This window comes from Zosterops lateralis (assembly GCF_965231275.1).
Source record: "Zosterops lateralis genome assembly, chromosome: Z".
NCBI classification, from domain to species: Eukaryota; Metazoa; Chordata; class Aves; order Passeriformes; family Zosteropidae; genus Zosterops; species Zosterops lateralis.
The window spans coordinates 67,686,716-67,700,818 of record NC_139800.1 but is presented as its reverse complement, the minus strand read 5'-3'; the positions used below and the strand labels follow the sequence as shown (position 1 = coordinate 67,700,818).

At 41.3% G+C, this 14,103-nt stretch overlaps 1 protein-coding gene across 3 annotated transcripts in view; it reads right to left on the bottom strand.

Annotated features, from left to right (window-relative positions):
* EFNA5 (ephrin A5) overlaps nucleotides 1-9,537 on the bottom strand; it is a 203,834-nt gene extending 194,297 nt beyond the window's left edge. Inside the window, exons 1-2 of one of the 3 annotated variants that reach the window (XM_083883267.1) lie at nucleotides 9,118-9,537; nucleotides 7,222-8,538 (exon numbers count right to left, since the gene is read on the bottom strand). In XM_083883267.1, coding sequence (XP_083739393.1) covers nucleotides 7,222-7,349 — 128 coding nt within the window. In that variant the 5' untranslated portion in view covers nucleotides 7,350-8,538; nucleotides 9,118-9,537. The other 2 variants (XM_083883266.1, XM_083883268.1) reach the window with 2 other exon arrangements.
* Between the last annotated feature and the right edge of the window lie 4,566 nt (nucleotides 9,538-14,103).

Sequence of the window (14,103 nt, the reverse complement as noted above, 5' to 3'; positions counted from 1 at the left end):
GTCAAAACATGCTCCTTTTAAATGTCAAATTTTATCTTTCAGAATGAAACAAATATGTTTTAGCAGAGGGTGACCAGCATTAAAGTAAATGTATCTCACGCTTTTTTTTTTTGCCAGCTGTAAATAAATAATTTCTTCTCTACACTCTGCACCATTTCATGACTGTAATCAAAACCTAAAGATGGTGCCTATCAAATAAGAAGATTCTCCAAAAGTCTGATGAAATAAAGTTACTCAGTGATAAACATAAAATAAAATTCTTTACTGGAGATACTACTGATGAATAGTTTAATATGCTGATCTAATGATGGAAAAGAAAATGAACATGAAAAATAACTTATTTACAGGTCTTGTGAGTCTAAGGTCGTTTTTCCACGCAATTTGTCACCATGGATAGGAAAATTCTTCCATTAGATTATAATGCAAGTAACAGTAAGAATTGTAATCTTCAAGTAAAAATTGCAGAATTTGAACAATTTGCTTTAACTGGTATTAGCAGTTCAAGCAGATCTTGCTAATTAACAGGACACTTGTGCACCTTCTTGTTAGGTGTTTTTTCTTTTTACAGCATTTTTACTGGTCATGCCTTTAAACAGAAAAATGCCAAAAAGCTCTTTGCATACCAGTTAACAGAATATGAGCACCAAGCTATGTCTCTATATTTTGCAGCAGTCTAAAATAAATTCATTTTCTTCAAAAAACTAGGATCTAACTATGTATTTTCATTAACCTGTCACTAGCAGAATATGAAGGATGTTTCCCCAGATTAAATATATATACATACAATATATATATTGGGGTGTATTTTTCTTTTACTTGTATTTTTCTGGCACTCTGTGGTGGAGAAATACAACCTCAATTCTCACAGAACAGTGGGGGTTTTCTTACACACGTATTTTCACATACTTCATTTTAACACAAATTGTTTTCTAAAATGTATAGGAATGGGAATTTGTGCTTTTATAATGAAACAATCCAGGCTCACTTTCCTAAAAAAGAGGATTTCAGATATCTGTACATGTTTGCACACTGTAAAATAATATGCACCATTTTAAATGAGCTCTACCATAATCTAGCTTGGAGAGACTACAATGAAAAGGGAGAGTGCAAAATGCAAGGAAGACTCCTAATATGTGAATGATTCTATTCGTCCACTCAGCTGTGCTGAAGTACCTTACAGTATGGCTTACTCATAACAACTGTAATACCATCAGAATGCAATTTCAATAACTTGTCTGTTTATTTCAAACCAAATGTTTTTGTTTCATTATGCTGGTGTGCTGCTGACTGACTAAATTTTAAGCACAAGTGCAACAGAAACAAAACAGGGCCCTTTATTCTCAAAAGTGAATTAGACCATTCAGAAACACTGGAATATTAGATTAATCATGAGACTAAAGATATTTTTTTAAAAAACAATGCTCAGAACTAGGTAGCAGAGCAAAAAGTTCTTATTGGGAGAAAATCTCAGATCTAAAGTACTTCTAATTGTATTGAAAAAAAATTGAAGAGCAGTAACACAAAGCAATAGAGGCATATCTCAAAGGCATGGACAAACCACTGTCTGCTCATGGTTTCACTAGGAAAGGTTGTGTCTATGTTAGCATCTTCTCTCAGCTGTTCCCAATGACCAACCTTCTTAATGCGTTTTCCTCGTAGTCCAGTATTTCAACAATGCTGCTGCACTCCTCCACCCAGCAACAGACTGATGTTTGAAGAAGTCACAAGGCACTCAAATAAGCTAGGAGAGCTTTCAAAGCACACTCACGTAATTCTTCTGTTTCATTTTACATTGGGGTGCCCAAATGGGAGCTTATCTACCTGCCCACCTACTGACCCAAGAATTACCAGCGTGTGAAGAAACAGCAAACTGGGAAGATGGCCAAGAACTAAAACAGAGAATCTACAAATAATTCTCTTATTACTGCTTTGAACTTTAACACAAAATACATTAACTGGAAGATTAGACCTGGAAATTTGATGGAAATTCCAATCACCTTCTAAACACTAAAATAATTTAAAAAAATCATTTTCAGATTTTTTTCCCTCACATAATATTCATGCTACACTCTACACCACATCACCACCTTATGACACACTTCAATGCATACATACACAGATATGTATGTATATGTATGTAAGTATATATACACAAACATTGAAATGTATACATATTCTCATTACATATGCCATATACATTACACATGGCTGTCCATATGAATGCAATGACCATGACTCCTGAAGGACTAATTGCATTCATTCATTTTTTTCAGCCCAGCATGAAGCTGGTAGATTGCTGGGATCATAGCAACAGGGGACAGAAAGGAAGGCTCATCTTTATCTGTCCCTCTCAAAAAGCATATAGGGCTAGGAAAAAAAAATGCAATGAAGTCTCCTGACTATGTGCACTTGGAAAAGATTTTAACAAGAAGCATTTCACAAAGATCAGGTACCACTTTAACAAGGTGTTTTTCATACAAAGGCAGAGGCCAGTGAAACTATTGTTCTTAATGCAGTTTTTCCATAGAAGGTTTCAAACTGTTTCAAACACCCACTTTTTAAATAAACGCCAACGTTATTTTGGAGACACAAAGTGTTAATGAAACTATTAAAAGCAGAGAAAGTAGGTATAAAGAATGATGGCTCTACTACTTATCTTTTAATTACAAGGAACCACTCAGAGATTTCTTCAGCTCTCAGAGCAAGCTGCTGGATAAAATGGTCTCAAAACGCAAGCTAGGCTGTTTCAAAATAGGTTTATATATATAATACACACATATTATATATACAAGGATGTGTATGTATGCCCCAAGCACTTAGGCTCCTATGCTTCCCTTGACATATGAAACTCATACATAATACCAACATTAAAGTGAACACCTTGTCTTTACCCCTCTTCACCCTCAACTTCTTAGTTTTCTTAACATGTGTAACAGCTTTCTTCCTGTTCCAGCCATTTCTGCATGGCTTTCCTCAACTCTGTACATAGGTAGAACTACATCTATATGGAAAACAAAAAAAAAGAAAAGACAAAGCAAACAAAAAACTAGCCACATGACCTCAGCACACACAAACAACATGCTAGGGTGAAATCCACTAACACATAACAGATGGCAGAACACTCAGACATCCATCCAGCCCATGAGTGTGCTCCAAGAAGTGCCAGGTGTGCGTGAGCTGACACATCCAGAGATTCTCAAAACTAAATCTGTGAATTTGGCTGGCCCAGGGAGGCACTTAAGCACACATCTATCCACCCACACAACTGCAGCAAAACTTAGGTGTGTAAGGATTGAGCTCAAAGAAGCTAAATGCTTTTCTGAAACAGTGCCTAAATACTCAGCTACAAACTCCACATAGGATGAGAAATCCAGGTTGTGCAATTCTGGTCTATGCATAGAATTTTCAGAAGTATCCACTCATTTTTTTGGTTTGCTGCCCCTAAATATCTATCTAAAAAAAAAAAAGCCTCTAGAACACTGACCAAATTGTGATATCCAGTTTAACTACGGGAAATTACCAGTTGAAATTGAAATTATTTTCAGTACCTAAATTCTCTAATTACCATCTGATTTATTGATTTTATCCACATAAATACATAAACAGAAAACCAATCAGCATCCTATATCCTTATAACAATTCCTCTATGGATATGGTATACCACTTTCTTGTACAAAATGCAGCCACCCCCATTAATACTCCTAATAAAAAAAAAAAATTGGTTTTGTGAAACTAGAAGCTACAGCCTCTATGTATGACCAGAAACTAGACTTGCAATTCAAGTATTTTTAACCACCCTGAAACTAATTAATTTATGAAGCTACATAACCTGACACTGAAACAACTTACAACTTACCTAAATAGAAACCACAATCTTAAAGCATAATCCTGGCAAGCAGAAAAACATAGCAATAATTACAACAAGTAGCTCTGCTTGAACAGTGACAAGATTAAAAACAGTAGCAGGCATGAAGCAGGTAGACTGCTTCAAAATTTGGCCCTGATTCACAATATTCAGTCTGAATTATAATTAAAAGGACACAACCAATCAAGAGTAAATTAATATGCTCCATTCCAAAACTATGCATTGTATTCAGAATAATATTCCCCGATGGTAACAGTTTGCAGTCCCGTATAAGAAAACATATATGCAACCAAGTGTTGAAAGACTAATGCACTTTAAGGTAACAGTTAGAATTTGTGTACACTTAATTCTAAACCTACATAAATAAACTAATAAAAGAAATCACATTTTTGAGCTTACTTGAGAATTGATTTCCAATCAAAAAGAAAAAAAAAAAAAAGACTAAAAAAAGTTATTTTATTTATACTTCCAAATTTTAATACCTAAGCATATTCTCACCTAGTATTGGACTACAGCATTTATGGAAAGTGTATGCTGATAATTAAGTATGGAAGAAAAGTAAAGCACAGCAATACTTTAAACATGTCCAAGAACTGATTTTGACTCTGTAAAAATACACAACTTTGCTACTCATACATGCTGACAATAATGATCATACACTTTCTAATTGTTCTAGCAGAACTTTGGCAACTAACCAAGCAACGTAATATGAATTTTGCTAATAGACTCCCATGATTTTTTGTTTACCAAACATTGTTCACACCAAGAACACTTATCAACTCGGCCACTCAACTTGTTAATGTGTCCTTCAATGAGAATGAAATCTTCACGCATTTCAGTAAGTTGCTGGAGGCGAATACGAATAAAAATTAAACCATCAAATCTGAGGGAACGGCAATCATTATTAAATTCTTCGAAGTTTAAATGAAACCTTAATTTAGAGTGCCTTTATCATTATTAAGATGATCCATATTTCATTTTTAAAGGAATTAATTAGTTCTATATTGTTAATTCTGAATAAATACAATAAAGAAGTAAGCTAAATCACAGTATTTGTCCTTATAGAAAGACAATATTTTTTGTCCTCTCATTTCAAATAGTTGTCAGCAAGTAAGCATCTCTACTAACTTCTACATGTGTTCATCTCCTGAGTCTGACTCTAGATGAAGATAAATCACTGCAAAGTGATTCCTGCAACACTGCTAAATGCTCTAAAAATTTTGATAGCCAAAGACAATTTTGCTTTCAGCTCAGGTTCTGATGAAACTAATTCAAAAGAGAAGTGCTTTCTTTCTTTGGGTCCCTTCCACCTACCAAAACAGGTGTTTGCCTGTTTTTCTATAACGCTCATGTTACTTGGAAAGCACACACGAACTGGCACTCTGTATAAAACAAAGAAGAGCTGCATCTGCACCCTGCCCTTTCTCCTATTTTTAACTCACAAGTACGCGACATGTCCAAATAGATATATCCATTGTGAGAGAGCAGTATTTTAAGAAAAGAAATGTTTGCTTTTAAAACACAAGGTTTAGAAACATCTTAAAATTAACTCTTCCTCTGCTGTTTGGAAGAATAACAAAACTAAGTTTTCTTTGCAGTCTGCTGGTTTTTGATGTTGCATTAATAAGAGATTCCATGAATATTAGTAATAAATGGTTTAACTTGCTAGAATCCTTGTTAAATATAATTCAGTGTAGAATGCCTACAACTAGGTAAGCATTGTTTGTACCTTCAGCTGCCTTCATCTACATACAGTTAAGATCACCACATGTAAGACAACAGAAGTGAAAACTCTCGAATCTATGGTTATTTTTTAAGTATTTTAACTGTTATGCCAGTAATGTGTGCATTTAGTCAAACTTATTTCTCTCAATGATTCTCCTTTCCCCCACTGGGATTTGAGAATATTACTTTCTTTTTCTTTTTTTTTCTTTTTTTTTTTTTCCCTAGCAGTTACATTTCATTTTGCATAACAACAGAAATAAAACTGTTTTTTAGAGGCAAGCAATTTTTTTGGGACGTATGTTCTTTGACGGGTGATGTGAGATGTAACTTTTCATCTTATTTACTCTGAGCAGTTTGTTTTCAAAGTAACACGTGTAGAAAGAGGAAAATGTAGGGAAAGACATTTCAAATCACAGACGCTCATCATACCCAAAGGTGATGGTTTCTGTCTCTTTGTCTCAAGTTTTTTATGCCAACTATTTATTGCTGAGGCGTTGAGACCAGGAGCACAGTATTGAAGTGCTGGACAAACTAGCTAACCCTGGGCATTTGAAAATTCTGCCGGTTAACTTCTGCATCACCAATATTAAACCTGCTCTGGAATACCAAGCAGTGGAGTTTTCTGCAGGCAACAGAGATGTATTAAAAAACATGACCTGTGACAAAAATCAATGTGCTAATCTCAAGCCAAACAACAGTATCAGAAGCATAAAAAAAAAAGATAACCTAAGATAAAACGTCCCCAAATTTACTCTAGACTAGCCTGACAGGTTTAAAAAAAAAAAAAAAAAAAAAAAAAAAAAAAAAAAAGAGAGAGAGAGAAAAAAGTAAGCCTACCACGGGCACTTTGTCAAGGCAAAAATATTTAATACCCAGCTGACTTTTTACGTAAACACATGGATAACATTTGGAGGAGGACTGAAATTTTCTGACTATAAACATGAGGGAAAACTCTAAAAAAAAATTAAAATTTAAATGAAACTTCTCCTTCCAGTGCTGAACTGCACTCCGAGCCTGCTGCTATGAACCCTCCGGCGCCAGGGGGACCAGGGGGACTGCGCCAGCACCGCCCAGGCCCGGCTGCGGGATGCCGGGGATGCGCCGTGTGATCCCGGCGGCACCGGCTCCCGGGACGGCGTACCTACCTCGGCTCCTCTCCCCAGCCCGCCCGGGAGGGGCCCTGGCCGGGCGGGCAGCGCAGGGCAAGGCCGGGCAAAGCTGCGCCGACACCACCTCACCCGGGGTGCCGCACAGAGCCCTGCCCGGGGCGACTCCCCGCCGCGGGAATCCTTCGGGCACCCGCTGCCCGTGCCCCCCATCCCTGCCGAGCTCCCGGAGCAGGGCTGCAGCAGGCACGGGCTGCCCCGCGGCGGGGGGCACGGACAGCATCCATCCCGCTCCTGCGGGCCGGCGGCGGCCGATCCCGGGCAAGTCTCGGAGGGAAGGGATAGAGCACCCCGCTACCCGCCCCACCATCGCTGCCTGCAGCCCTGAACCTCCGTCAAAGAAAAGTTTTTTTCCCATTTCGCAGGCGGTCTCCGGACACGAGTCTCCGGCGGCGGAGCATCCTCCCTCCCTCCCTCCCTCCCGCCGACCCCCGCCCGGTGCGCGCCCGCGGCCGGCCCGCGTACCTGGGGTTGGAGCTGTTCCAGTAGACGGCGTAGCGGTCGGCCACCGCCTTGGCGCCGGGCTCCTGCCCGCGCACGCACACCCACAGCGCCGCGGCCGCCAGCAGCAGCAGCATCCCCACGTGCGGCATCGCGCCCGCCCGGCGCCGCGGCGAGGCGGGATGCGGGAAAAAAATAAAGAAAAAAGGGAGAAAAAAAAAATTTAAAAGGAAAAAAAAAAAAAAAAAAAAGGAACCGGGAAGAAGGCGGTCGGAGCCGAGCCGGGGCGCGGAGCCGCGGAGCGGATGGATGAGAAGCGAGGCGCGGAGGAGGCGGCGGGGGCTCGGAGCGGAGGCCGCCTGGCGCCGCGGGCGGGAGGGCGATCCGCGCCCCTCAGGAAGCCTCAGCCCGGCAGGGGGTGGCGGGGGCCGGGATGGGTGGCGGCGGCGAGCGGCAGGCGGTGCTCATTCACCGGGAGTCCCGCACGGAGCCCACGGCACGACATGCACCGGCCCGCCGGCCAGAGCAGCGCCCGGAGAGCGGCCCCGGCGGCCCGAGAGCGCGGGGATGGAGCGGGAGAACGAGCGGGAGGCCGGGGAGAAGAGCGGGGAGGAGGAGGGGAAGGAGATCTTTCGCCTGGAAGCCCACGGGGGGTCCTGGCAATGTATTAAAGGCCGCCGGCTGGGAGCGGGAGAAGTACCCGCAGATCTCAAAGTACAAAGTTTGTCTCTTCCTTTCTGGCCCTCCGCTCCCCGCAAATGAACAACAAACAAAAACAGGGAAAAAAAAAAAAAGAAAAAAAAAAAAAAAAGAAAGAGGCGGCTGGGAGGAGGGGAAGAGGGGGGAAGAAGCAAAAGCCCTGAGGAGTTTGCTTGCTGCGCTGATGGAGTTGAGAAGCCTGTTCTGCAGCACGGAGTGTCTTGAAAGAGACTTTGTGGAGTGGTTTTCTTGCCCTTCCTGTTCTTCCTGGGCGGTGGATGCACCAAGGACTGAGCAACAGCAAAGGAAAAAAAAAATTAAAAAAAAAAAAATTAAAAAAAAAAAAAAAAAGGGGGGGCAGGAAAAAAAAAAAAACAACGAAAGGCCAATCCAACAAATAGCGGCGTGGAAACCAAGGAGATGGAAGTAAAAACAATTGTTTTATGAGAGGGCGTGGAGAAGAGCAAAATCTCGGAGAAGTGCAAAATCAAGCCTGCAAACTCCTCGGATGATGCTGGTCCTGGCTGGCCTCTCCCGCCTGGGGAACGAACGGAGCGATACGGCGAGGTGCGGAAATCTCCTGATTCAGCTCCCGGAGCCTCTCTGAGATAAAGCAGGGTCCAGTCCCGTGAATATCAACTTCTGCGGAAGGACAAAACAGTTTGAAGGAGCAGGGAGGAGGTCAGAGAAAAATAATCCACCTCTCAGATGACTACATAAGGAGATCGAAAAAAAAAAAACCAACCACCCCAGATCTTCTCGGTCTTGCCCAACAGCTGCTCCCCCTTTTCCCTCTGAAGCAGCAGCAGCAAGAGCAGCAAGAAAAAATATACCACGCCAGCAGGCAAATAAATAAACTTGAATGCAGCGGCAGGCAGGGAGGGATCGTAAAGAGCGACGAGGATTGGAGGGGCAAAAGTCAGTTTTGAAAAAAAAAAAAAAAAAAAAAAAAAAAAAAAAAAAGCAGCTTTATGGGAGGAAAAAAAAAAAAAAAATCTTTAAACAGTCACGCCCCCTTTTGCAATGACCGGTCCCTCCACTGCGTGTAAATCCGACATCAGCAACCTGGAGAAGCTAGGAGCCTGGCGTGCTGAGCTGTCTGTGCATGCGTGTGTGCGCCAGGCAGCCGCAGAGCCGTGCCCGCGGTACAGGAGGTGCGCAGGCAGGCGCGCACACACACGCACACACACACACACACACAGGGCACGCACACATACATACATGCACACGCGAGAGTCCGGTCTGGCGCCGCTGTGTGTGCGTGAGCGATGAAGGCGAGGAGGAGGCGCAGGCGACCAGCTCGAAGCACGGGCGCTGCTGCTTGATCATGTGGGATTTTTGCATGCAGTTTACTTTGGAAAGGGGGGGATTTGCCGGCGCAGCCAGTCAGGACACAGCCTGCTGTTTGCTTACAGATTCTTTTTTTTTTTTTTTTTTTTTTTTTTTTTTTTTTTTTTCCTCCTTTTTTATTTTTTACACCTCGACCTGATTGGCTTGCAACACGAGAAGGGAGGCGTCGTCCCGGGCTTCTCCTCCTCCACGCCAAAAAAAACACCCAACCCCACCTTCTGGAAACCTGACTAATTGAATTACTAAGAACTCGGAGTGGTTCCTGTGCAGCCTTTACTGCCAAAGGTAACCATTTCCACGCCGGATGCTGCGGCAGGCCGGCACCGCGCGGGACGAGTTTCCGCCCGCCGCCAACAACAGTGTGCCGAGAAATCCCACCGAAACAAACAGCAAACCCCTTTCTTTCCCCGCATTCCCCCCGCGGCGGGGCTGGGCCAGGCGCGGAGCGCAGCGCGGAGCTGCGGGACCCGGCAGGGCGGACCTTCCGCGGCCGCGGAGGGAGGGCGCTCCGCTCGGCCGCTTGGGAGGGTGGAGGAGGGTGGAGGTGGGTGCTGGAGGGGGCGGAGGGCGCGGGCAGGTGAGCGGCTCCTGCAGGCGGGGCGCGCTCGGGGCTCCCTCCCGCCGCTCCTGCCCGCCGGCATCGCCCGTCCCGTCCCTCCCTGTGCCGTGCCGTGCCGTGCCGTGCAATGCCGTGCTATGTTGCGCCGTGCGATGCCGTGCTGTGCTCGTTCGGAAGCGCCCCGACTCCCCCCAGCGGCGCGGCGGCGCAGCGCGGGCGGCGCATCCTGCGCGGGGCTGGGCTCTGCCGCTCCCCGGGATGCTCACCGCCCTGCGCTTCTCCTCTGCCCGCTGCAGGACGCCGCCACGGGTTAATCTTCACCGGTGGCATCCCTGCTCTTCGCCCCGCGCTCGGAAGTTGCTGAAGCGGCTGAAGTTAAAAAGAAACAATCAAACCCCCCTTTGTGGGTTGTTGTTTTAAGATTTATTTTTTGGGGGGGTATGTTTTTAGTTTGGAGGGGGTTGTTTGTTCGTTTGTTTGTTTTGTTTTTTTTAGCGAAGTGTTTTACGGTTTTTCAAGGCTTTGCTATTAAAAGCTGAAAAACTTGTCTCCCCGTGGTCTTCCTCCAGCCTCGTTTACAGCGTGTCGACATGTGTAGATTAGTGTTAGGAGTGTACAAAGTACATCAGCCAAGTAAATGACCTCAGTATAATAGGCACCGTAAACCCAAACTATCTACATTCCTTTTCATTATAAGAAGCCCAGCAATTCCGATTATTTTTTTTTCCATCTTTGAGCAAAGTTATTTTAATAAGCATAGGGACATCCGATATTTCCTTAGTCTTTTTTCTCTACCACGGATAGACATGTGGAAATCACTGCCATTGTAGGAAGCAGAATAAATAACACTCTCTTTTTCCCCAAAGAATCTCCTCAGCCACATTTGTAAGAAAAGCTCAATATTTTTTTCGTCTTTGTTCTCCTTGCGAGAAGTATCACAGGGAAAGAGCAAGGGGTCAGTTTGTACAACTAAAAATACTTTTTAATAGCAGCGTCAGAGCTTAATCTAGTATATAAAATGTCTTTCCAGGACTGCAATGATTTGGGCTTTTTTGTTGGTTTGTTGTTGTTGTTGGTTTGGTTTTGGGGGTTTTTTTTGTTTGTTTGTTTTTTTTTGAGGGGGTTTTGCTATTTTTTTTTAACACATACAAACCTGTGAAAAGAAGGCAAACTATTAATAGCTGTGAAAAAAAAAAATCCCCAAAATACTAACAATAGCAGGTGTGTCCTTTTTTCCCTGCTTTACTTAGCAAGCAAGCTGTAGGTGGCTGCATCCTGGTAGTTTGTAAGCAATACAGAGACATAAATCCTCTGGACTGAAGATGTAAATTAATTCCACGAGTAAAACAAAACAGCAGTTTAATAAAGAGAAGATGAGAATATTTTTTGCATCATAACCAGTTCATAGAACTGATGAAATATGCAGTATCCAGAAACTTGCCAGCTTCTATAGCCCACTCTCCATTTCCATGATGACATGTTGCACAGTTTTTGATGGCACAGCTGTAAAACGCTTCTCTGCACCAATGGCCCCTGGCCTAAGCATTCATTGGGCAGAAAGGTAAAGACTGTTAACAAGTGATCCAGCACGGATGAAGTTATTTTGAATACAGTGTTTAGAAACATTAGGATGTGTGCACAGTATGGGTGTTTGGAACTGCCTCTGACAAGCTGCCCCTGGACCTTCAGCACAAAGGAACCTTTACCCTCCACTGTAGAGCCTGTACTTCCCGGTGGCTGCACAGAGTTCCTGAGGGTTGATGTGCTCTGCTGCAGTCACCACCTTAATTGATCGCATAGCTCAAAATAATTAAACTAAGTGCAGGGTAAGACTTCGTCTGAGGGAAAAGTGATGTATCTGGATATTTTCTTTCTTTGCTGATTGCCAATAACAATGCGTGTTTTTTGTATCATTGTCCAGCAAGTCTTGGTATCTTGAACAGACACAAATGATTTATAGTGTTACAATGTAGGTAGAGTTGCTAAAATATAATTTAAGTACTTGTCTTTGCCATTCAGGGATACTTTGTCGCTCATAAAACAGAAAATAGCAAACATATCTCTGCATTATTCCTATAGCTTGTATGTATGACTTTTATCTTCTATAAATTTAAACAGTGCTTCAGAAGTAAAACTAACTGGTAGGACCCCATCCACCCTTTTCCTGACATTACCTCCAGTGTCTTTTTTCAACGGGCGAATATCATGGGCTTTTTCCTTTTGTTAAAACGCAGAGAATTAAGGAAAACCCATTCTGGAAAAACAGATGCATATTGCAAATTAGTAAAATATATAGCTGCATCTTAAAACTTCTATTTTCCCTAATTTTTATGGAAATCTGCATTTTTAAATCATATGTTAACATTTCAGTAAAATTTTATTAAACATAGCCAGGCAAAAAAAATTTTTATATATATGTATACATATATTTGTATGTATATATTCCTGTGGTTGGTCTGAGTTTAAATCTTATCTGCAATATTTTGTTAAAAGACTAAACAAAAATTTCAGCTCATTTGTTTATCAGCAGTAACCCTGGACTTGTATTTTTCAGGACCTGAAGGCATAATGCTTCCTTATCTTTTTAATCACTCTCTGATTGCATAAACATTTTGACAAAAATTATTTAGAAGCAATCTCAGCTTCAAGTTTTCAAATTGATAACTGAACAAAATGTTAATCATCACCAATTCTCTCATCTTTTATATTAATCCCTGATACTGTAAACTGACAAAGAACAATTCTGAACAGAATCTTAGATGCATTTTCACATGAGAGGAGTAGGTACCATAGGTATAAACAATACTGTTAGAGAGAATTATTGAATTCTTTGTAGAGAAGCATATTCCTAATTTGATGGCAAATATTCTCAACAGGATAAGAGCTTTCTTTCTAGGTGATTTCCCTAACTTAAAGATTTTTTTTTTTTCTCTCAGACACATTTAGCTGCAAGAGACTGTGGATGTACTCTCTATTTCTTTTGTCCTTTTGTTTCCTCATAGGAAGAAGAAATAATCTTATGAAAAGAACATAAGAAACGGCTTCAGACAAATATGAACCAGTATTTACTTGTGTGTAAGAATATTTTCAACTTGCTAGAATAGAGTAATTAAATGAAGATGCTTGATATTCTTTTTTTTTAACTGTCTGATGACTTCTTTGCTCCCCTAACCCTCATTTTCCAGTCCACCAACCAGAGATAGATTATATGTTTATTCTACTGTGATGTACAGAGGCTCAATAACTTCATAGTTTTGGACATTCAAAGAACTAAGTTCAAGACTCTTGTATAAAAAAAAAAAAAAAAAAAGTACAAAAATACAATAATTGATTTTTTGACTTTTAGAGCGTTATCTTTCCAAGATATTTTCAGGCATGTTATTTTATCCAGGAATCATGCATGTTCCTTTTTGCATACAGTTCTTAAAAATTTGCTGTTGTTTTTTAATGCAAATTGTCTATTTATCAACTTTGCTTCCATTTCAGTTTGGATTTGAGCTCAAATCCTGTGTGTCTGGCTGAACAGCCAAAAGATCTTTAGCTCACAATTTGGACAAGATCTCTTCAGCACATAACTATTTGAATATTAGTCTAGAAATTTGCAAAGTTTAATACAGTGAGAAAAACTTTGAGAAGGAACCAAAATATTTCCCAGCTTCATATAGCTATTTAATGATTTTTTTTCCCTCCCAAAGCTTTCAAGGGAAAGGATGACAAGGCACAAGATTTTCAAAGACATAAATGGAAGTGGGTTATTTATCTATCCCTAGACACAGAAGTGTTGAAGTTAAATGCAATGTCCCTTCCATATATATAGGTAATAACTAAGATATGGTCTGTTGCAATTCTAGTTTGTGTTTGTCTTCATACTTTTGCTCATGTTTGCTAAATATCTAATTATGAGGAATTTGTTTGTTGACACACTTTAAAGAGCTCAAAATGTATGTGTTTGTGAAGTTAAAATATTTTTAATACTGTAAGTTTGAAAGGCCAAATAAAAGCATTTGTTACTACCCACTCAAGACACTGTGTAGTGTTTCTGGCTTTACAAAATGTAAAGTTCATTGCACCAATTTGTCATTAATATTGATTCAATAAGAATAACTGAAATAGCTCATCAATAAAGTCAAAGCAAGAGAATCTATGGCCCTAGGATAAATATAGAGCTTTCCTTTTCCCATCCACTTTAAGTCCTAAAGACATTAATTTAAAGATCTTTTTAAAAGACTTTTGAAAGCAATTGCTCAATCTTAATTTATTACAGACCAGGATCTTGCAAAAACTCCAATTTTAGTATT